The 23,391-nt window shown below is 39.7% G+C and overlaps 1 protein-coding gene across 1 annotated transcript in view; it reads right to left on the bottom strand.

The window, feature by feature from the left end:
- The window catches only part of FBXO28 (F-box protein 28), a 31,938-nt gene that overhangs the window by 3,010 nt on the left and 5,537 nt on the right, over window positions 1-23,391 (bottom strand). Inside the window, exons 2-4 of the mRNA XM_063304100.1 lie at window positions 9,882-9,991; window positions 6,057-6,195; window positions 5,492-5,687 (exon numbers count right to left, since the gene is read on the bottom strand). Coding sequence (XP_063160170.1) covers window positions 5,492-5,687; window positions 6,057-6,195; window positions 9,882-9,991 — 445 coding nt within the window. The remainder of the gene's footprint in view (window positions 1-5,491; window positions 5,688-6,056; window positions 6,196-9,881; window positions 9,992-23,391) is intronic.

Raw genomic sequence — 23,391 nt, 5'->3', positions numbered from 1 at the left:
TCAGGAAAAGTTGTTAGCAGACATGAAATGGTGTGGTTTGTTAAATGACATGTTGCCAAGATAAAAATACCATAAAGTTCTAAGAGGAAATTGGGGGCAATGTATTATTTGTAATGATGATTTGTTTGTCCTAAGAGAAAGAAGGCTAATTTGGTTAAGAAGGTCAAAAGTAATTGCAGTTTTTGAAGAAATAAGAAATACACAGCATCTGGTTGCAGCTAGTCTTTAAAAAATGGGAAATACATCACAATGCATGATTGCTAAATTTTCTATTGACACAAACTTTTACCAATCACAACTGATACAAATGAGTGACTATCTAGATGTTTGTAATGTATGGATTATCTTGATTCATTTAAAGGTTGGTTTGATTTGTGGTGAAGACTATTTTGGGATTTATTATCATACCCAGCAAATCTATTAATTTTAAACACAGGGGGATAAAATATGCAGGAAAATATAACCAGTATGAGATGTCTACTTACTTGGACATCAGATGCACCAAATATAATCAGAGCTAAAGATTTTATGCAAGTTTGTGATTCAACTGTATCATGGTATCTACCTATCTCTTCAAAGCTTTTGTGGCACACTCAGTATTGAAGTATTATTTCTAGCTGCATGATCTACAGAGAGCTGAAAAGATCTGTTCTACTTTCCCATCAAAATAGGTCATTATTCACATCGCTGTGCTGCTTCTTGCAATTGCACCTTTGTGGAATAAGGTGGTACATCATGGTGAAGTTGCATTCATTGGTAGAAAAGATGTTAATAAGCATGAGGCCTTTAGTATAAAACTTCTCCCTGCCAGAAGTCTTCAGAAGGATTTCCTCTGACACAAAAGGCATACAATTTATTAGGTTCTCCACTAAAAGAAAAGGGATCTGAATCCAATCAAGAGTGCTTACTCTGCATATTTGTAAATATCCTGATTTATCCAAAGAGTGATGTGTAAATTTAAAGTATTGCTTACTTTATTTTGACTCTGAAAGGAGAATTTTTGCTGCTGCAGTTTGACCCAGATAAAACTGGGTATGAATACTATTTCAGAATCTCCTCTAGCTGATTAGATTTTTAAAGAAATATTAAAACATTCTTCTGGAAGAGGAAGAAGGAAGTCTTGACCAAATTGCATGATTGCCTAAATATACGGAGCGAGCAGGATTTTCCTAAAAGCAGATGCCTAGCTTATCTGATGTATTCCTATCTATCTCTTAATCATGTGTTAATCCAAAACAAAGCAAAATATACCAGTTAACAAGTCAAATAAAGTTTTGTTCTTTCATAATATTATTGCTTTTGCTTCTGCTCAGTTATACCTAATTGAACAGCTATCTGGATGTGATCCTGCTATCTCAGGAGGATGTTTTTTATCTCTCTGGGCCAAAGCTGAACAATTTACCCACTGTACCCTTTGTCTGGAAACCAACCACAGGCTCCATTGATAGGAACATTTTCAACTTTCTGGGCCACTCTTCATGGACTAAAGCTAACCTGTGTAAAACTCTGAAATTCTTTTATTTATTTATCAAAGTTTTATCACTGCCCATCTCCCCTACATGGGGGACCCTGGGCGGTTCACCATAAAAACAATTAAAATTTCAATAAAATCATAAATATAATCATTAATCAGTCAGCATAAAACGCAATAAAAATCCAAGCCATGGCAGATCTAATTCAAACCATAAGGGCATAAAGCTGGTCCCCGCAGAACTAGGGAATCAACCAGCCCCAAGAATGGCTCTTCCCCTCCCTATTCCAGGCAAGGCAACAAAACCAGGTCTTCAGTTGTTTTCTGAAGTCCAAGAGGGAGGGGGCTAACCTCACTTCTGGGGGAAGGATGTTCCAAAGGGCAGGAGCTGTTGGAGAGAAGGTCAGCCTCCTGGACCCCGCCAGATAGAATTCTCTTACAGACGGGGTCCGCAACATGCCCTCTCTGCACCATCGGCTGGGACGGGCTGATGTAATGGGGGTGAGATGTTCCCGTAGGTAACCTGGACCCATGCCATGTAGGGCTTTAAAGGTGATAACCAACACCTTGAATTGGACCCGGAAGCAAACTGGAACCCAATGCAGCTCGCGCAGTAAGGGTGTTACATGCGCTGATCTCGGAGCACTCATCACTGTTCATGTGGCCGCTTTTTGAACCAACTGAAGCTTCCGGATACTCTTCAAGGGTAGCCCCATGTAGAGCACATTGCAGTAGTCTATATGGGAGATGACCAGGGTGTGAGTGACTGTTCGAAGGACCTCTCGCTCCAGGAAGGGGCGTAACTGGAACACAACACGAAGTTGTACAAAGGCCCTTCTAACCACAACTGCCACCTGCTCTTCGAGCAGGAGTCGTGAGTCCAAGAGGACCCCCAAGTTACACAGTGAGTCTGGGGCAGTGCAACCCCATCCACAACTAAAGATGGCAAATTCCTAGGAGCTGAGGGGCTGTTAACCCACAGCCACTCCGTCTTACCAGGGTTCAGCTGAAGCCTGTTGTTCCCCATCCAGACCCCAACAGCCCCCAGGCACCTGGAAAGGGCAGCCACAACATCTCTTACTTCCCGCAGGATGGAGATGTATAACTGAGTATCATCAGCATACTGATGATACCTCACCCCATGGGGATGGATGATCTCACCCAGTGGTTTCATGTAGATGTTAAATAGGAGGGGAGAGAGTACTGAACCCTGCGGCACCCCACAGAGGAGGCCCAACCTCTCCTCCCCTATTAACACCAACTGGGACCAGCCCTGGAGAAAGGAGGTGAACCAGCGTAAAACTACGCCGCACACCCCCAGCTCCCTGAGCCGACCCAACAGGATACCATGGTCGATGGTATTGAAGGCCGCTGAGAGATCAAGGAGAGCAAGGATGGATGCACTGCCACCATCCCACTCCCGCCAGAGATCATCCGTAAGTGCGACCAATGCTGTTCCCATTCCATATCTGGGCCTGAAACCTGACTGAAAGGGGTCTAGATAATCTGCTTCCTCCAGGATCCTCTGGAGCTGCAATGCCACCACCTTCTCAACCACCTTCCCCATAAAGGGGAGGTGGGAAACTGGATGAAAATTATCCAGTATAGTAGGGTCCACTGATGGTTTCTTGAGGAGGGGGCGCACCAGTGCCACATTAAAGGCCGCTGGAAACACCCCCTCCTGCAAGGATGTATTTACCATCGACTGGACCCAACCACGTCACCTCCCGAGCTGCCTTTATTAGCCAGGAGGGACATGGATCTAATTGACAGGTGGTGGCATTTACAGCCTGGAGAATCTTGTCCACTTCCCCAGGTCCAACAGGATCAAACTGTTCCCAGATAACTGGGTAAGTACGTTCCCCAGGCATCTCCACACACCCTGTCTCATGCTTGGAGTCCAACTTAGAGCGAATCCGAGTGATTTTATCCTGCAGATGCTCTGAAAATTCCTCCGCACGGCCCTGTAGATGATTTTCCAGACCCCCTTTCCCCAACAGGGGTTGAGTGATCCTAAACAGGGCTGCTGGGCAGCATTCTGTGGATGCAATAAGAGCGTAGAAATACCGACTTTTCACCACTCTTACCGCCACAAGGTAGGCCTTAATCACGGCTCTAGCTTGTGTCCGGTCAGGTTCAGTCTTCGTCTTTCTCCAGCGGCATTCCAGGCATCTCTTAATCCTCTTCAGAACCCTCAGCTCCTCCGTGAACCAATGGGAGTGTCGGGCTCGATGGGATAAGAGAGGCCGCACAGGCGCGATCCTGTCCAAGGTCCTGGCCACCTCCCTATTTCAGTCAGCGGCCAGGGCCTCTGCTGGACCGTGCAGCAAGTCCTCAGGTATAACCCCCAGCTCCCTCTGAAACCACACTGGGTCCATCAGTCGCTGGGGGCAGGCCAATCGAATAGGTCCTTCCTGTGGAGGGGGGTGGCATAGGAGAAACTCAGGGCCTTTTCCTGGAACTTTTCAGAAAGACAGAGAGGTAAGAAATTTTACCCAGAGAAAATACAACTACAAAGGAGCCCTTGTCCCAGAAAAAACTGGAAACTCTGACCAAATGGAGAAATTTTCAAGTGAGTGAGCCAAAAATAATACTGATTTAATCTAACTGCACTTTGTGGATTGGACAAGCTAATGCACCCCTTGCTTAAGTCCAAGCAGGAAATAAAAACCAGGAGAGCAGAATTTGCCAAAAGCTTTGAGGAAAGCTTCCCAATACATAGATTCTAAGGTCTTGCCTTGGCTATTCGAGTTAAGGAAGTATGGGGAAAGGGTATCTTTGCTATGATTTATGTAGCATTGGTCACACTGTTTTAAAATCCCTTTCTGTTGCTTAAAAAGGTCATAATCAGGGCATTACCTCTTCTGTTATTCCAACGGGTCTAAAGAGCCCCCTCTCTATATTTCAGGAGGATTTTTGTCTCATCCCCATGTTTTCAGCTTCAATACTTTCCTTAAGGTATGTGCTTGAGTATTTTTATCTATCTTTGATTTTCAGTAAGTGAAATCAGCCCTGGAATGCAGTCTTATCCTGGCCAAGTATTAATTTCCTTAGTGCTTCTGTGATCTCTTCAATTTTATCTGGCCATATTGATACCTAATCGAACAGCTATCTGGATTTGCTCTCAGAAATGCCTCAGAACAAGGTCACAACTCTTACAATATCATTTCCAAAAGTCTGTATAAATCAGACTCTACTAATCATCCACTCCTCTGCCCTCTCTCCCTGTTACTGTAATTATGACTTTGCTTCTTTTCAATCCAAACACTTCTGGCAGCAGGCAATAACCTTTTATGGAACCCCCCAAATTCTCCTCTTTTCCCAAACTGCTTTCCAGGATGGTTTCTTCACTCTACTCCAATTTATAAACACCCTGAATCTCCAATTTGTCTAAAGAAGAATTCTGGAAGTTGAAGTCCACACATCTTAAAGTTGCCAAGTTTGAAAAACATTGGTCTAAACCCAGACTTTGCTATTAATTCTAGCTGGAGGCCTAATCAGGCCAAGTTAATCAAAAGCCCTGAGAAATTCTCAATGAAAGCCAGGTCCTTCAAATTAAGCCAAGCCATATTTTTAAAGCTTTCTTTGGCTACTTGCATTTTGCATTTATTCTTCAGCCTCGTTTAACTAACACTTTACTTTTTATATTATAGGGGAAACTTCTTTTCACGTATGGAATTACTAATTAATTAAAATTGGTTATATTTTTGCTGTTTTTCCAAATAATTTGATTATTTTTGTATGCTTTATATGTACTTGTAATTGGAAAATGTCAGTATAGGCATGTTCTCCATAAATTCGCCAAAAAGTGCTTCTGCCATTTTTAAAGAATGCTTGAAGTCATACAAGAGGAAATCATCTCAAGAACATTTGAAAATGTATTTGTTCTTACCATAAATTCCCTATAGTAAGCCAATTTTTATATTAGAAGAAGAAACAACAAATCATACAGCAATGAAACTAGTATAATTTCCCATTGGCTAAACAGAGTAAGATGCTCAAAGCAGGTGAAAGCAGTACCTGGAGCTGCTGCCATAAGACGTCCTGATACATCTGAACCGGGCAATTTTCTTTTTAGAATTGGAACAATCTTCTCATCAAAATATTCCATTGCCATAGATGAAATGTCCCTTAGCTCTTGAAGGACTTCATGGGCTCTTTGAGGAGCTTTAGTAGAGTTTACATACCTTAACACACGATAAATTTCATCTATTACCTAAAAAAAAAAAAATGGGGAAAATGGAGACTTGGCTACCAGCAAGACCAAGTGTACACATTTTTCAACAGGGACACAGTTTTCTATAATGACTTAATTATTTAAAAACAAATTTAAAAAGTATTGAAAATACCCTGTAAAACAACTTACAGGTCATGTATAGTTAATCTGACTTACAGGCATAGCAAATTTGAGGCCTGGGAAACAAGCCAATTTTAATCAATATTTTATACATGTCTTTAGATAATAAGTAACAAACATCACAACATTTGTACAGGAAGTCCTTAACCTTCATCACTGACCTCCTTAAAATAATTTAGTGCTAAGATTTATTTCCTTAACTTTAATGTTGCCCTTTTTAAACATTACCTTTCCGGGTATGAAGCAGCAGAGGTTGGAATCTACATATTTCATAAATGTCATATTTAGCAGTGACAGCCTTGTTTCTACTGCAGCAAGAATATCTGCATGGCGGGCTAGTGAATGATTCCTCCTTTCTGATTCCCGTCTAAAAAAAATTCCGTCATTAAGTGATACTGCAAATAATAGCTATAAGCAAAAAACACTACAACATTAGAGAATCTGACATCAGAATTCATGTGTTATAGGAACTGTTCAAAACTCCCAATTCTATTTATCTTATTCTGTTAAAAATTGAAAGTTGAATTAGAAACAGCTTCTATTTTGATCCAACTGTATTCTTTTTCAAATATTTTTCAGGCATAGGTGAAATTCATAGGCATATCACTGCTTGGAATATTACTTACAGACATCATATTCCTATAGCTCATGTCAGCAACCATATTTTTAGATTCCTGTCAGTTTTCATATTCCATCTAGGGAAGATTTTAAGGTCTATTGTTTAATGCCTCCAGTACAAGGTACAAAAATATGCTTTAGGTCTACAAAGAATCACAAAAGTACTCCTTCTCCTGAGGATAGCCTTTTGAAAAGGTGAGAGAGGGCATGTGCGTCACTAAAAATATTTGGGAATTACCCTTCTTCCCAAATGTATGTACTAGTTTTCTTCTTAATCAACCATAATTTATTAATAATTTGTATTTCCTGAAATTTATTTTATAAGAAGATGCAGTAATGAAAAGCAATTCACATATTTCCACTGGGGAAAAAAAAGTCTCTTAATACATAGGACAGATTACGCTTCAAACTCTAGTAAGCCTCACCAAAATAAAGATTATCATGTTTCCATGGCTATTTTTAAATTACCTGAATAGGAATTCAGTATTTCCTGCTTTTGAATACTGAACACCTGTTTCTTATGTAGGCACCTTAACTTCAAACTTCAGATGCAACTGATTAGGTTTATGTGAATCATGCAGGGTGCTTTTCTCATGAAAGAACTGTCCTCTACTTTTGCTCTTCAGAGCAATGAAGCAATGAAACTCCCCAAAGACTTGATACAGTTGCTTCAATGAGTGGGTCCAGAGCTTTAAGCAAAGTCCATTGTTGAATTATCTGCACAGTGTAACATTTGATGGGTCCTAATTTTCTGTCTCAAACATTGAAAACTGCTTTATCTCCTTCTACACCACAAAGCTAAAAACTAGAATTCAGAATGGTAGTCTGCAGCGAATTATAAATTCTGGATCTAAATATAGGGGCAAAGAATTCTGGAGCAGATGTAGGTGGTGTAATGGGTTGCCACTCGAAAGAAAAGTTGGTGAACCACTATGCGTGGACCTTCTGTACACATACAGTTTCATTTATTTACTTATTAGATTTTCCTTTTTCCAAGAACTCAAGGCAGCTAATATCTAATACTTGCTAATTTTTATAACTGTAATGCATGTAATGCACAAATACAGTTACAGAAAATATTGCTTGCTCCTGCAATCCACACATTCGGTTCTGTATTTCTAAAACTTATATCCTATCCTTCAGTACCCAACTGACACATATCAACAAACCTCTATTAATATGCCTAACACTCTATCTTCATACATGAAATATGTATCCAAGTTCTATCATATTTCATGTTGCAGATGATTTAAGATGCAACTTTGCTGGCCTCAGATATGATGATTCTTAGCACTGCTTTTATAGGTGCAGTGTATTTCTAGCGTTAGGACATTTTAATGATGCTGTTTCAAATTCATTTTAGATTTGTTACATCATACATTGCTTTGTGGAGACTCTTTGTGTAGAATATGGCAAATTAAATGTAAATGAACAAGGGAGACATAAATTGGAAAAGCTTTGACAGATCCTGGCAACAATTATTCAAGAAGAACAGAAAACTAAAGAAGCAGACAGGAGACTGGGAGCTAGACACCTGAGCAAAATATTGCAACATCAAGCCTCTGTCGTCAAATTGAATTGGTCAGCACATTCCAAAAAGAAATACTATGGCATAATGGAAGTTTCTTATACTGAAGGGAAGCTATTATTATATAAAGTTGTTTAATCTAGCAGAGTGTACTTTGGATTCAGATTCCCACTAGTAGGTTGTTATAGACTGTTATCTATAAAGCCCTACAGGGCATAGGGCCTGATCACTTGAGGGACTGCCTGTCTCCCATAGCATCTGCCTGGCTGATTTGATCCTGCAGGGTTGGCGCGCTCTGGGTTCCTTTGATTAAATGTCATCCATCAGGACCCTCGAAGTGCGATTTCTCTGTAGCAGAGCCAATCCTCTGGTACAAGATTTCCCCCAAGATCTGAACGTTGTTTAGAAGAGCCATGAAGACCTGGCTGTTCACCCAGGTGTTTGGGCAGGGAGAATGAGACCCCTTGCTTCATTCTATCTGGTTTGTCGCCTTGCCTTCTTTTATCTTTATCTTTTATTGTACTTCTTTGATTGTTGTGAGCTGCCCAAAATCATTGAGAGTCAGGCGGCATACAAGTTTAAAAAATTAGTAGTAGTAGTAGTAGTACAAACAACTACCCCCTAATTGTGCATCAGCCATGATAGAATCAAAGGGTTGGAAGAAATCTTAGAGGTCTTCTAGTCCAGCCCCCTACTCAGGGCAGGAATCCTCAGACCATCCTGGACAAATGGCTGTCCCATCTTCATGAGTACCCACAACTTCAAGAGGAAGGCTGTTCCACTGCTTAACAGCTTTTACAGTCAGGAAATTCTTCCTTATTTTGAGTTTAGATCTCTCTCGGTAAAGCTTCCGCCCAAAGGTTCTTGTCCTACTCTTAGGCAGTACAAGTCAAATATCAATAATATGCAAATAATAAGCAGCTTTATTTCTTTTCCTTTAACTTGTGTGAAGTAATGGATGACTTGAACTGATGCCTAAGCATAGTAATGGAGTGAATGAACATGCTATTGTAACTAAAATTCAGTCCAGCCAAAACAGAAATAGTAGATTGTTTGCCTGGGTCATGGTCCTCAATTTGCTCTGGGGGGCATTACACTTTGTTTTGAAATATGCCATTTGATTATCTTCCTGGAATCAACTCTGTCACTGGAGACACAGATAGCAATTCTGCTTAGGAGCACCTTTCATCAGCTCAGTCTGATGCCCCTTTCTGAGAAGGGATTGCATGGTACTATTATTCTTCTGGGTGGCATGCGTGGTACCCATACCAACAACTTTTTGGCACCAGGAAGAGGCATTAGTTTTTCTCAGGCATTGCTATAATTTATGTTTTATAATTTATGTCCTATTCTGGGATGGGAGTTTTACCTTTTATATCTTTCCTGTACTATTTATTAAGTACATTTATACTGTTTTATCTTTTTTTCAAAGTATTTTTGTAGTTTTCTTATCTTCTCAAAGAACCTTTGTTAATGAAATAATGAATAAACAAATAACTGAGAATGCTGAAATCTGGATCCAGTCTAATACATATAACACACATATAATACCTACAACAGTATTATAGCTTATCATCTACATGTCATCATTGCAGAACTGACTCTGAACTAGAATGCAGCAATCTCCGCTGAAACAGAGGGAGAAAGTGATGTACACTTCCAGAACATTCCAGGCTCAGAATGCCAACTACCAAATCACTAGGCACACCCAAAGGAGGCAAGAGGTACATCTCCCTGCTGTTCTGTTTACATGCCGTAACAATGGTTCTGCCACGAAATGGGAATAATTTCATCTGTTAAATATTTGCTCCACATGGTTGCATATGGTAGCTTTTCTTGAATATAATCTGTACATAAGGACTTTTAGATTGTATTACCTCTGACCCTCAGTTTTGTTGACCACATACCTTGGAAGTTGTGCTTTAACCTGTTTCTGACACAAGTTATGGTACCTTTCCACTTTCAGAAATCCCTGGTTTAGCATTCTCTGGCAGACTAAATCCATTCTCTTACAAACCTAGATGGGAAATACGAAGACAAAATTTAAGACACCTGAGGCAGTGAATATGCTATAGGCCTTATTGTTGTTGTTGTTGTTGTTGTTGTTTTTATCCTGCCTTTTTATATAAATCAAGGAAGTGAACATACCTAATACTCCTGCTTATTTTTTTCACAACAACAACCCTGTGAGGTGGGTTAGGCTGAGAGAGAATAACTGGCCCAAAATCACCCAGCCTCCTTGTTTCTAGGTCAGCACCTTAACCACTACACCAAACTAGCTCAAACAAATTTATAATTATTTTTAGTAATAATTAATAATTAATAAATTAAATAAAAATTTATAATTAACCAGCTTATGTAAAGCATTGCAAAGCTACTTAGTTCAACTTGGAATGGGTGAAAGTATTTGGCTTTTCCCAAACAATCTTTTCCAGAGCTCCTTTTAATATAACCCTCATCCCATCGTTATCTTTAACATTCTTTTTAAAACTAATATTTTCAATAAAAGTTGGCATTTTAAAAATTGGTATTTTTTAATCTGATTCTTCTGTGCATTAACAGAAAACGGGGCTTTTCAAGTTCTGAAAAAATAATTCACATACAAAGAACTTTGGAAGAAAACCAAATCATGCATACAGCTTTCTTAATGCTGTTAACAATCTTTACTGTAAGCATCTTCCCAACTGTTTAGTGAGCGTTCTTTGCAGATTCATCATTTTGAGCATGATTTTTGTAGTTTCAGCAGCCTAATTATGCCAATTTATATACTCATATATATCTAATGGCTCTATTTTCTTTTTTTTCCTAGTGGAGACAGGCATAATATAAAAGTTAGAAATAACCAAACAACAGATAAATGGATGAATAGGGGATGATCAATTCTATTGTTTCGTCTATCAACTGAATATTCTCTTTTGCTTGCCTAAAAGGAGTTTAAACAGATGTAAACATCTAAAAAGGTGTTATAATGCCGCAGCTTCTTTGCAAAATAAAAAAGGGGTAATCCAAGTGATTTAGTTCTATCATTCTGCAGCTAATCACCCGCTTCCTGCCCCAATATTTGTCAGTGGATCATGATGGAAAAGCCTTGGCATCTTGAAACACAATGTTTGTTTTTTAATCACTAGCTAGAAAATTAAGCCAGAATCCAAAACTGGGCATTTTTCATACACAAAATGATTTTGGGGACAAATAGTTTTCAAGAACTATGTTTATTACATGGGATTTGAATCTACCATTTAAAGGAAGTTCCATCATACCTAAGATCCTGCACCTGGATCTTCCTTCCAGGGCAATTTGGTCATGTCTAGAAACTATGCTTCCTCTCTGAAAAGAATAAGCCTTACATTTCCCTTAACTTTTTTCTTCAATTGGATCAGAAGTGTGGATAAAAATTCAGATTGAAATTATGGGCAGCTGGAATTGAAATCTTTTTTTCCTGGAGCAATAACAGGCTAAGGCTAATTTAACTAGATCATCTGAACATAAGCCACAAAAAAGTTAATATTAGTTTTACTACAGGTTTACTACACATCTTATTCCTGGAAATAATTACAGTAACAAAAATAGTGTGTTTCCAAGCTATTATTCAAATGCTGTAATTTCATGTGGAATTCTTCCATCAATTATTTCCATTGACTATACTACAATAGCCATCCTCACATTGTTTCTGTTAATTACTTTAATTTTGATAACAGCAGCAAACCATTGCTTTCTCTTATGAAACTAGATATGGCAAATTTTGGGCTTGGTTCTCAACATCTTCTTTCTATTCCTCTGTCACATTTATTTATCTATTAGTTTTTTACCCCACTGCAGTCTGAACAGATATTATAGAAGAGGAAATCAATCTCTATGTCTTGCACCATGAAAATATATTCCTTCCAAATACTTTCCACTTCATTGCAGATTTTAAGAACCACCCTCATTTATGCAGGCTGATGAACAAACAAAAAGCAAACAAACATAAAAATGAGTTTATAAATAAGAATTACTATAAGGAAGAAATAAACAGAAGTTGATTTCATTGAGAGAGATGTAAAAATAATTTCCAAGGCTTTTTAATCCTGATTCTGAATACCTTCTTTTGCTTTTCCAAAGAAAAGGGCACAATATTTAATTTTCAGAAAGAGGCAAAGAAGAAGATCAGGTTTATGGGGATAACTATCTATATTATTACCCTTTTTTCACCTTGAATTTGAAAAGCTAAGCAGGGCTCAACCTGATAAGTACTTGGATGAGAGACAATCAGGAAATTTCATGACTGTAGGATAGACTGGAAAGTTGGAAAAATATCCTGGAAGAAAAAAATGGCAAACCATTTCCATATTGTTGCCAAGAAAACTAAATGGATGCTTTATGAAGTTACCAGCAATTAAACTTGATGACTTTACTTTTTATGAGTAAAGCCTGCCATTCTGTATTTTCAATCATGTTGCAATATGCTTCCTAATTTTTTGGCTACTAATCTTGGATGTGTTTTGTGGGTCCCCAAAGATAACTCTGGGTTCATTGAAGCATTCCAGAAACAAAGCCTTTGTAATAGTTTCTTCTTTCTTTAATCTAGAAATGCAAGAAAAACACAATTTTAATTCTAGCACCTTGAATAATTGTTTTTGACCCATCACTTCATATCCTTCAACCTTTTTTTGCCCAGATAAAACATAACCACTATGTAGGAGTCCATCAAAATCTACTGTACAAAAGGTTCTTCTTTAGACTTTATCTTAGTTTGATACAACCAGCACATTCCTCCAAAGTGAAAGGAAGACATTGAGCATGAAAGATCAAGATGAAAAGGTTGCCTGCACTAAGGCTAAGCCATAAACAAGTAAAATAAATTACTTAAAAATAATTTACTGTTTTACCTCACATTAAAGTGTAGGTTTTTTTAACCTTGCATTTTTATCACTTTTTGGTACTTGTGAATTTGTAACTGGTTTAATGTCCCTTTAAAATAATTATTTTTTGTTATATTCAATCCAGTTTCATTTATCTCATTTTTTTCAGAAAAGATTGTACCAAAAGGGTTACCATCTACAAAAAAAAAAAAAACGGTCTAAAAGCTTACAGCTGAAATGCAAGCCTATCACACAAAGAAAGGAGAATAGAAAGAACATCTAGAGAAAATATGTTAAAAATAAAGTTGCCTCACAACGTAGTATTAAGCTATTCAGGATGATATTACTGAATTAGTATTGGCACTGATTGCCGATTGTTTGCAAGGGACAGTTAAATATGTTTGATTTATATCCTGCTTTTAGTTCAGGAGCTCAAGATGGCATACATAGCTCTGTCTCCTTCCTTTTTTTCCCCTTCACAACAACCCTGTGAGGTAGGCTGGACTGAGAGAGAATAACTGGTCTACTGTCACCCAGTGAGCTTTTCATGGCTGGAGGGGGGAACGGGACTTGAGCCTGGATCTTCCCAGTCCAGCACCAATCACTACACTACACTAGTTTGAGCAAAGTTTTTGGCAATAAAGGAGGGAAGCCAGTTTCCTGTAGTTGCTCTTTTTCTGGCAGATACTGTAGCTGGAGCTCTGCTGGTCTTCTGGGAGGAAACAAAACCCCTGTCATCTTAGAAAAGAACCAAGTAAGCTACTGCTTGAAAGCTAGACATGTTAGCATTAAAACTACTGCTTAAGAATCAAGTAAGTTCAGAACCCCCAAGAATTCTACTTTTATGCTGCTCTGCAGTTTAGAAACAAGTTAGGATTCTATAAAACATAGCAATGCGATTGATCCTACAAGCATTTAGCATTTTGTTTTCTTATATCAGTACCTAAATGCAGTGTACGAGCTTCTACAAGTTTGATTTTAATACCCAGGAACATGAAACACTTTCTAGTACTGTTACATAGTGATTAATACAGACAGAAATAAAATATAATCATCTGCCAGTCACAATCATTTTAGAGGTAATAATGCAACTCTTTCAAGATATACACAAGGGAATTAAATACAAAAACTTCCAAATGAATGTCTTTTAGCAGAATTAGAATTAGAATAACAAGATTAAGAGTTTTTTGATGGGAAGATTATAAAGAAAATTATAGCAGTAAACTGACATCTAGTGGCAAAGCAGAATTCTACAGCTATAGCCCAACATCAGCTGGAGCTTGGAAAGAAACAAAATGGGTTCAGAAAGATCAATGTTATTTAATTCACACATCAAAAATCACTAAAACGACAAAAAACACATAAGAAGGCTCTTTCAAGGAAGCCAAAAGGAGATTAATACAAATATTGGCAAACCAGTCCAACAGACCAGATGCAAGACCCAACCAAAAATAAATTCTCCAGGGAAATTTTGTTGTTTATTCGTTCGGTCGCTTCCGACTCTTCGTGACTTCATGGACCAGCCCACGCCAGAGCTTCCTGTCAGTCGTCAAGCCCAGCTTCCCCAGGGACGAGTCCATCACCTCTAGAATAACATCTATCCATCTTGCCCTTGATCGGCCCCTCTTCCTTTTGCCTTCCACTCTCCCTAGTATCAGCATCTTCTCCAGGGTGTCCTGTCTTCTCATTACGTGGCCAAAGTATTTCAGTTTTGCCTTTAATACCATTCCAAGTGAGCAGTCTGGCTTTATTTCCTGGAGGATGGACTGGTTTGACCTTCTTGCAGTCCAAGGCACTCTCAGAATTTTCCTCCAACACCACAGTTCAAAAACATCGATCTTCCTTCTCTCAGCCTTCCTTATGGTCCAGCTCTCGCAGTCATATGTTACTATGGGGAACACCATTGCTTTAACTATGCGGACCTTTGTTGTCAGTGTGATGTCTCTGCTCTTAACTATTTTATCGAGATTTGTCATTGCTCTTCTCCCAAGGATTAAGCATCTTCTGATTTCCTGACTGCAGTCAGCATCTGCAGTAATCTTTGCACCTAGGAATACAAAGTCTTTCACTGCTTCTACATTTTCTCCCTCTATTTGCCAGTTATCAAGCAAGCTGGTTGCCATAATCTTGGTGTTTTTTTTTTTGAGGTTTAACTGCAAGCCAGCTTTTGCACTTCCTTCTTTCACCTTCATCATAAGGCTCCTCAGATCCTCTTCGCTTTCAGCCATCAAAGTGGTATCATCTGTATATCTGAGATTGTTAATGTTTCTTCCAGCAATTTTAACTCCAGCCTTGGATTCCTCAAGCCCAGCATGTCACATGATGTGTTCTGTGTACAAGTTGAATAGGTAGGGTGAGAGTATACAGCCCTGCCGTACTCCTTTCCCAATCTTAAACCAGTCCGTTGTTCCGTGGTCTGTTCTTACTGTTGCTGCTTGGTCGTTATACAGATTCTTCAGGAGGCAGACAAGATGACTTGGTATCCCCATACCGCTAAGAACTTGCCACAGTTTGTTGTGGTCCACACAGTCAAAGGCTTTAGAATAGTCAATAAAACAGAAATAGATGTTTTTCTGAAACTCCCTGGCTTTTTCCATTATCTAGTGGATATTGAGGGACGCGGTGGCGCTGCGGGTTAAACCGCTGAGCTGTTGATCGGAAGGTCGGCGGTTCGAAACCGCGCAGCGGGGTGAGCTCCCGTTGTTAATCCCAGCTCCTGCCCACCTAGCAGTTCGAAAACATGCAAATGTGAGTAGATCAATAGGTACCGCTTCGGCGGGAAGGTAACGGCGTTCCGAGTCGTCATGCTGGCCACATGACCCGGAAGTGTCTATGACAACGCCGGCTCCAAGGCTTAGAAACGGAGATGAGCACCGCCCCCTAGAGTCAGACTCGACTGGACTTTACGTCAAGGGAAACCTTTACCTTTACCTAGTGGATATTGACAATTTGGTCCCTAGTTCCTCTGCCTTTTCTAAACCCAGCTTGTACATCTGGCAATTCTCGCTCCATGAATTGCTGAAGTCTACCTTGCAGGATCTTGAGCATTACCTTACTGGCATGCGAAATGAGTGCCACTGTTCGATAGTTTGAACATTCTTTAGTGTTTCCCTTTTTTGGTATGGGGATATAAGTTGCTTTTTCCAATCTGATGGCCATTCTTGTGTTTTCCAAATTTGCTGGCATATAGCATGCATTACCTTGACAGTATCACCTTGCAAGATTTTGAACAGTTCAGCTGGGATGCCATCGTCTCCTACTGCCTTGTTATTAGCAATGCTTCTTAAGGCCCATTCAACCTCACTCTTCAGGATGTCTGGCTCTAGCTCACTGACCACACCGTCAAAGCTATCCCCAATATTGTTATCCTTCCTATACAGGTCTTCCGTATATTCTTGCCACCTTTTCTTGATCTCTTCTGCTTCTGTTAGGTCCTTGCCATCTTTGTTTTTGATCATACCCATTTTGGCCTGGAATTTACCTCCGATGTTTCTAATTTTCTGGAAGAGGTCTCTTGTCCTTCCTATTCTATTGTCTTCTTCCACTTCCGCGTATTGCTTGTTTAAAAATAATTCCTTATCTCTTCTGGCTAACCTCTGGAATTTTGCATTTAATTGGGCATATCTCCCCCTATCACTGTTGCCTTTTGCTTTCCTTCTTTCTTGGGCTACTTCTAGTGTCTCAGCAGACAGCCATTTTGCCTTCTTGGTTTTCTCTTTCTTTGACATGTATTTTGTTGCCGCCTCCTGAACAATGTTGCGGACTTCTGTCCATAGTTCTTCTGGGACCCTATCTACTAAGTCCAGTCCCTTAAATCGATTCTTCACCTCCACTGCATATTCCTTAGGAATATTAGTGAGCTCATATCTAGCTGATCTGTGGGTCTTCCCTAATCTCTTTAGTCTGATCCTAAATTGTGCAAGAAGTAGTTCGTGATCGGAACTATAGTCAGCTCCAGGTCTTGTTTTTACCGACTGTATAGATGTCCGCCACCTTTGGCTGCAAAGGATGTAGTCAATCTGATTTCGGTGTTGTCCATCTGGGGAAGTCCACGTATAAAGCTGTCTCTTAGGTTGCTGGAAGAGAGTGTTTGTTATGCAGAGTGAGTTGTCTTGGCAAAATTCTATCAGCCTATGTCCTGCTTCGTTTTGTTCTCCCAGGCCATGCTTACCTGTAATTCCAGGTGTCATTTGACTGCCCACCTTAGCATTCCAGTCTCCCGTGATGAAAATAACATCTCTTTTAGGCGTGTTGTCCAGTAGGTGCTGCAGATCCTCATAGAACTGCTCTACTTCAGCTTCTTCAGCATCTGTGGTTGGGGCGTATATTTGGATCACTGTGATGTTAGATGGCTTGCCCTGAATTCGAATTGAGATCATTCTATCGTTTTTTGGATTGTATCCAAGCACTGCTTTAGCCACTTTACTATTAATTATGAAGGCTACTCCATTTCTTCTGTGGTCCTCTTGTCCACAGTAGTAGATTTGGTGGTCATTTGATGCGAAGTGGCCCATTCCAGTCCATTTCAGTTCACTGACGCCCAGAATGTCTATCTTGAATCTTGACATCTCACCAATAACCACATCCAATTTGCCCTGGCTCATAGATCTTACATTCCAGGTTCCAATGATGTGTTGATCCTTAGAACATCAGATTCGCCGTTCACCACCAGCACCGTTGGCTGCTAGCCGTCCTTTCGGCTTTGAGCTAGCTGCGTCATCACGTCTGGGGCTAGTTGAACTCATCCTCTGTTCCTCCCCAGTAGCATTTTGACCATCTTCCAACCTGGGGGTCTCATCTTCCAATGGTATACCGACATGTCTCTGGTTGTACTGATCCATTTAGTTTTCACGGCAAGAATACTGGGGTGGGTTGCCATTACCTTCCTCAGGGATCGCATTTAGTCTGACCTCTCTGTCATGACCTCCCCGTCTTGGGTGGCCTTTCATGGTTTAGCTCAGGGCATCATTGAGGTGCTCAAGCTCCAGCACCACGACAAGGTAACGAAAATATCCAAAGTCTGGAACCAATGAAGTAGATTTACAAAAATTACTTTTTCTTAGTGTCATATAAATGGTTTACACATTTTATGCTTTATATCTAAATTTCTGATATATAAATGATTAATACATGTAATTAACTGTTTCTAGAGGGTGAGCAGAGAGGGGGCTAGATTTGTTGATGATGTCAAACTTCAGGATAGTAAAATCAGAAAGGGTATTGCAAGGAGCTCTGTAAGATCTCTTAATTGGGTAACCAATCCTTTGCAAGATTACATCTTGTGCGTCAATTGTGGCTATTCTGGGACCAGATGGTATTGGACAGAGTCACTGAGTCCTTGTCACCTCACAACCAGGCTAATCCAATTCACTCCATATTGGGATGCTCCTGAAGACCAACCAAAGCTTCAACTGGAGCAGCATGCAGCAGTCTGGCTGGCAGGGGGGCTGGTAGTGGTTGTGAGTGGGTCGGCAGGGGCTGCGGGCTGGCACTATGGAGTGCAGGTACGTTGGTGGGGCCACAGGCAGGCACTACAGAGCATGGGGAGGCCAGCGGGACCACAGGCAGGCGCACGCTATAGAATGTGGGTGGGGAAATGCTACAGAGTACAAGATCCTGGGAGTGCTACACTCCATAGTGGGGCTCCTCAGGATAAAAAGCAGCAGGAATATCTTATGGGGGTGACTTGTGACCTTCCCTACTAGATTTCCCATTGACTTTGTTTGTGTCAGGAAAGACTGCAAATGGTGATCACATGAGCATCAGACGCTGCAACCATTGTAAGTCCAAGCCAGTTGCCAAGCACCCAAATCATGATTACATGAACACGGGGGTGCTGTGATGGCCAGAATTTCAAGGACCACTTCTAAGTACCACTTGTTCAGCACCATCATAACTTTGAATGGTTGCTGAATGAATAGTCGTAACCTGAGGACTACTTGGTATAGGCTTGCATTTGAAGATGACTGTCAGGGTAGAAAATACCAGCAATTTCTTGCAGCATCTGAACCTAATCTGTGCAAACACCCACTTCTTAGGTATGAAGTCATCCTATTATTTTTTAATTAATGAGAATTTATATTTCCTGTCAGAAACTGACACCATCCCACTGAAACCACCATGGGGCATAAATCTGACTGGGAGATGGCACCAGACAGAGATAAAAAAGAACGTAAGTTGTCTATAAATGGGATTTTATTAGAAAGGGTTTACAAAAGAAGTTATTAATTTCAATTATCTTATTTAGAAGTTCATATCTTGATTATTGATTATCTACTATTCTGTCAACTGGCTGTGCTGTTGACTGGGTACTAGAAGGATGCTTGATGATACTGTAGACTGGGGAAATGCTCACTGCCACTATGGTCCTGGCATCTCAGGCCTTTACTAGCCAGCACCTGGGCCATCTGACAGTGATCCAGGCCACTTGGAATACCAGTGCCTGGACTTCTGTATCGTTTGGCAGGTCTCTTTCTGAGCACCCTGTTACAGCCGACATTCCTTGATACTGGCTTGTACCACCTCTATTGCTGCTGAACTCACCCTGTCCATCTTCCTGCATTTTAATAGTTCTTGCCTTCTACCTCCATATACCATTACAATGACTGTTGTAGCCAAGCCCATTTTAAAAGGGCCAGCTTGTCAGTCTAAAGGGCAAGACCCTTAAAGGCGATTGTGAAATGAGAAGCATAGGAATTGCACATCCTTTCTTTCATATGGCAATGTATTTTAAATGCCAGGTACTGCAGAGATATACTGGAAGAGAGCCAGCACTATCCTATGAGTTTCCAGAGTGCAAGTGATCGACCACTATGAACCAGCTGGGTCATTACTACACTGATCCAGAGAAGCTCTTTTTCTCCATTGTTATGACAGACTTTCATACAAGATTGTCACAAAATTTCCACTCTGTGTGAAGAATTATGTGATAATGCTCATAATGTGAATACAGAAAGATACTTTAAATATAGCTTTATTTATTACGATAGCTTAGCATATGCTAGATCTTTCATATTGACCAGAACTTTGCACATCAGATAAAGAGAACTATAAACTTGCAAAAACTGAAGAATTTTACTGCAGTCTTTTTGTCATCAGTAGGGCAAGGATTTCTATGACCTAAAAATGTTAGAAATATGCAAGCATTTATGACCTTAAAACTATTTAAATATGACCAATTAAACCAAAAATATGACTTTACAATTTTTCTGAAATTAGCACCTAATTTTTACAAATCTGTGCTTATACACACATACACACACAAAAAAATTACAAGATCTATTCTTCTTCACTTCCAGTGCAGAAGTGCTAGTACTGAAGGAATCAAATGAACATTTTGAGAGTAAAATGGTCATCCCTGGATTAGTTTTCATTAATAGCAGAATTGCATTGGATGAACATGTGCATCTTGAGGTTATCAGACTCAAAACTCCTTCTGTTGTCTACCAGTACGTTCTTGTATCCGGAGAAACTCCGTTCGACATCACAAGAGGTTATAGGAACAAATTTGAAAAAAGCAACCTCATCTGGAGAAAATTCTGGCTTGAAGTCTTCAAATTTTGCTTCGAGTCCATTTAGAATGTTACTTATTTTGCAAAGTGTTGAATAACCCAGATTAGATTGCAGCACTTTTTGCAGTTTAATTTTTTCAGCCACTTTCCCCTTTGCTTGCTTTAAATCACTCTGTTCGTTTTACAGTGTTCAGTGCATCACTAAGTTCCATTCCTACAGTTTCAAGGCAGGTGATTGCTTTTGATAATCCACTGAAGTTTGATCCTATATATGCTAAGTTTCCAGCCAAGGTTTCAGAAAAGGAATCTTGCACAATCTTGATGGAGGAAGATTCACCACAGTCAAATTCTTTAACTATCCACTGCAAGGAAGCATAATTCGTGAAATAATATACAGCCGCATCCAGCCAAGTTCCCCAACATGTCACGACAGGTTGGGGAGGGACAGCCAAAGTAGGAGCAATTTCTTTGAACTTTGTACTTGAAGTAGAGCTTTAATGAACATTTTTTTCCCATTTGAAATTATCTTATCTACATCAGGATAGTTGCTTCGAATCTCTTCGGCCACTCTGTGTAAACCATGTGCAAGGCATGTGATATGGATCATTTCTGGATAAAGAAGTTTATGTTCCTTGGCTGCTTTAGTCATGTATGGAGCAGCATATTTCCCCTTTTTACACCATCCGGTCAGAGTAATTTCATAGAATCATCAAAGAGCATAGCAATAGTGGAATTGTTTACTTTTTGTAGAGTTTCACATGTTAGAAGAAATACTTCACCAGGCTTGTCACATTTCAGAGTGCCAATAATAACACTGGCTACATATCTTCCATTTACATCACTTGTTTCATCAATTGAAACCCATATCTTCTTGTCAACAGCAGATCTTATCTTTGCCAACACATCTTCATAGCAGGCAGAGATGTAATTGTTCCTTATAGTTGATTCATTTGGTATCGGGTGAATGGTGTACTTCTCCAAAAAATGCCTGAGACTACCACTACCTAACCTTAAGGAAATATCTGAAGTAACCATGATTGTACAGAGAACCTTACAAAATTCTGACTATTTGATGAAGTGCAGTTGAAGAAGCAGCTCTCCCAAAAAGGAGATGTTGCCTGTTCTCAGTGAAGGTAAATCTTGCTAAACAACTCTTGTGTTTCATGGTGTCATGTTGTTGTTGAATATTAAAACACTTTTGGGCCAATACCTTAACTTCACACAATTTACAAAACAAAATATACAAAACCACCCAGTCATGCAGGGAGGACATGTTACAGACCCCTAGTGGGGTCTTGGAAGTGTGCCATCTCTGCAGTAGTGCCCACCCTTTGAACATCCTTCCCTCAGAGGTGAGACAGGCCCCCTCGCTCCTGGACTTTCAAAAAAGATTAAAGACCTGGTTTTGTCAGCAGGCTTGGAACAGGAGGGGGAATAGCCACACCTGGGGATGGCTAACACCCTAGAGAGATTCTCAATGGACCTCTTACACTCACGGTCTGATAAAGAACTCTCAGCCAGCTAGATTCCATTCCATTTTTATTTTTATTGTACTTATTGTATTTATAAATGTTTCTGATTTTAATTTTGTTTTTTATTGTAAACCACCCAGAGTCCCTCCTTGGGAGGGAGATGGGTGGTGATAAAGTTTGATAAAATAAATAAATAAATAAAATATCACCATCGCTACTGAAAATCTGTCCCCCAAATTCTTGAACAAGACGCCGTAATTTCACACTTGCTGAACATCTACCTTTAGGCATGTTGAAATCAGCTTGCAGCTCTCATGTGAATCTACCACCTCGAACACACAAACAGCCCTGAGCTGGGGAGCAAATAAGAAAAAGAAAAAACGGGCAAATTCTCACCTTTTTTTCAGGCCTGGTCAGGAGAGAAGCCTTTTCCCTTTCCCTCCCTCACACACACCCCTGAGTTGGGGAGCAAATAAGAAAAAGAAAACAAAACAGGCTAATCCTCACTTTTTTTTTTCAGGCCTGGTCAGGGGAGAAGCCTTTGTTCCCACCCCCATCCCTCTCTCTCACACACACACACCTCCCTGATTTGGGGAGTGAATAAGAAGAAAAAAACAGGCAAATTCTCACTTTCTTTGCTGGCTCGAACTTGCTGGCTTATTAGGAGCCAGTGACCAAAATATGACCAAAATATGACATTTGTTACAAAATTAAGCAGAAATACGATATAACATCTTTAAAAAGTCAAAATATGACTTTTCAGGCAACATAAAAAGCATCTAATTCTCACCAGATTACTCTAAAACATGTTTTAACTTATTTATAAATTCAAATAAAAGTTCCAGAAAAAATATGACATGTCATAGAAATCCTCACCCTAGTCATCAGATATACCACAGCATTGCTCACCACTTCTTATAATTCCAATCAAAATGCTTAATGAATGAACCAATTTACTACATGCTGAGTGGATTACAATTCATAAGGCTTAATAGCTTTCTATTATGTTCCCACACATCAAACTCTCCTTGGCTTTTTGATAATTTCATGAGCTTTTATGACTATATCACACTATATTCTATCCACATCACCTGCAACTTTGATACAGAATTGTCTTCCTGGAATATTTTACCTACTTTGTTATTTGTATTTCAGCATTCAAAACAGTATAACAAAATGGAAAAATTGAGACAAGGGTTGTAGAAATCCTTCCAGAAAGATACTTCAGAAAGTGAGGAGCATATACCAAAAAATCCTTTTTGAACTGTTTAAAGCAGCTGCAACATTTTCTAGGCTTTCAGGGGTGCTCAGAAGCTGCTTTCTGCTATCTCTGCAATGCGCTTGCACAGGCACTTCACTTCTTTGATACATAAGCCAATATGTTCCAGAGGACCTCTTCTGAAAAATTTCTGTAGCCGTAAGATGATCAAACAGCCGCCTTTATTTGTTCACAATGGACTTTCTAAAAGGACATTTTGGGTAGAATTACTTTATTGCCAGCACCTACTGGACTAAAGAAGCATATACTGGAACAAATCACAAAACTGGCTGAAGCTAAGGTGTATCATTTCAAGGAATCTGGCAAGGCAAGAC

This window comes from Candoia aspera, chromosome 1, assembly GCF_035149785.1.
Source record: "Candoia aspera isolate rCanAsp1 chromosome 1, rCanAsp1.hap2, whole genome shotgun sequence".
Lineage (NCBI taxonomy): Eukaryota > Metazoa > Chordata > Lepidosauria > Squamata > Boidae > Candoia > Candoia aspera.
This window is presented reverse-complemented; position numbering and strand designations above follow the sequence as displayed.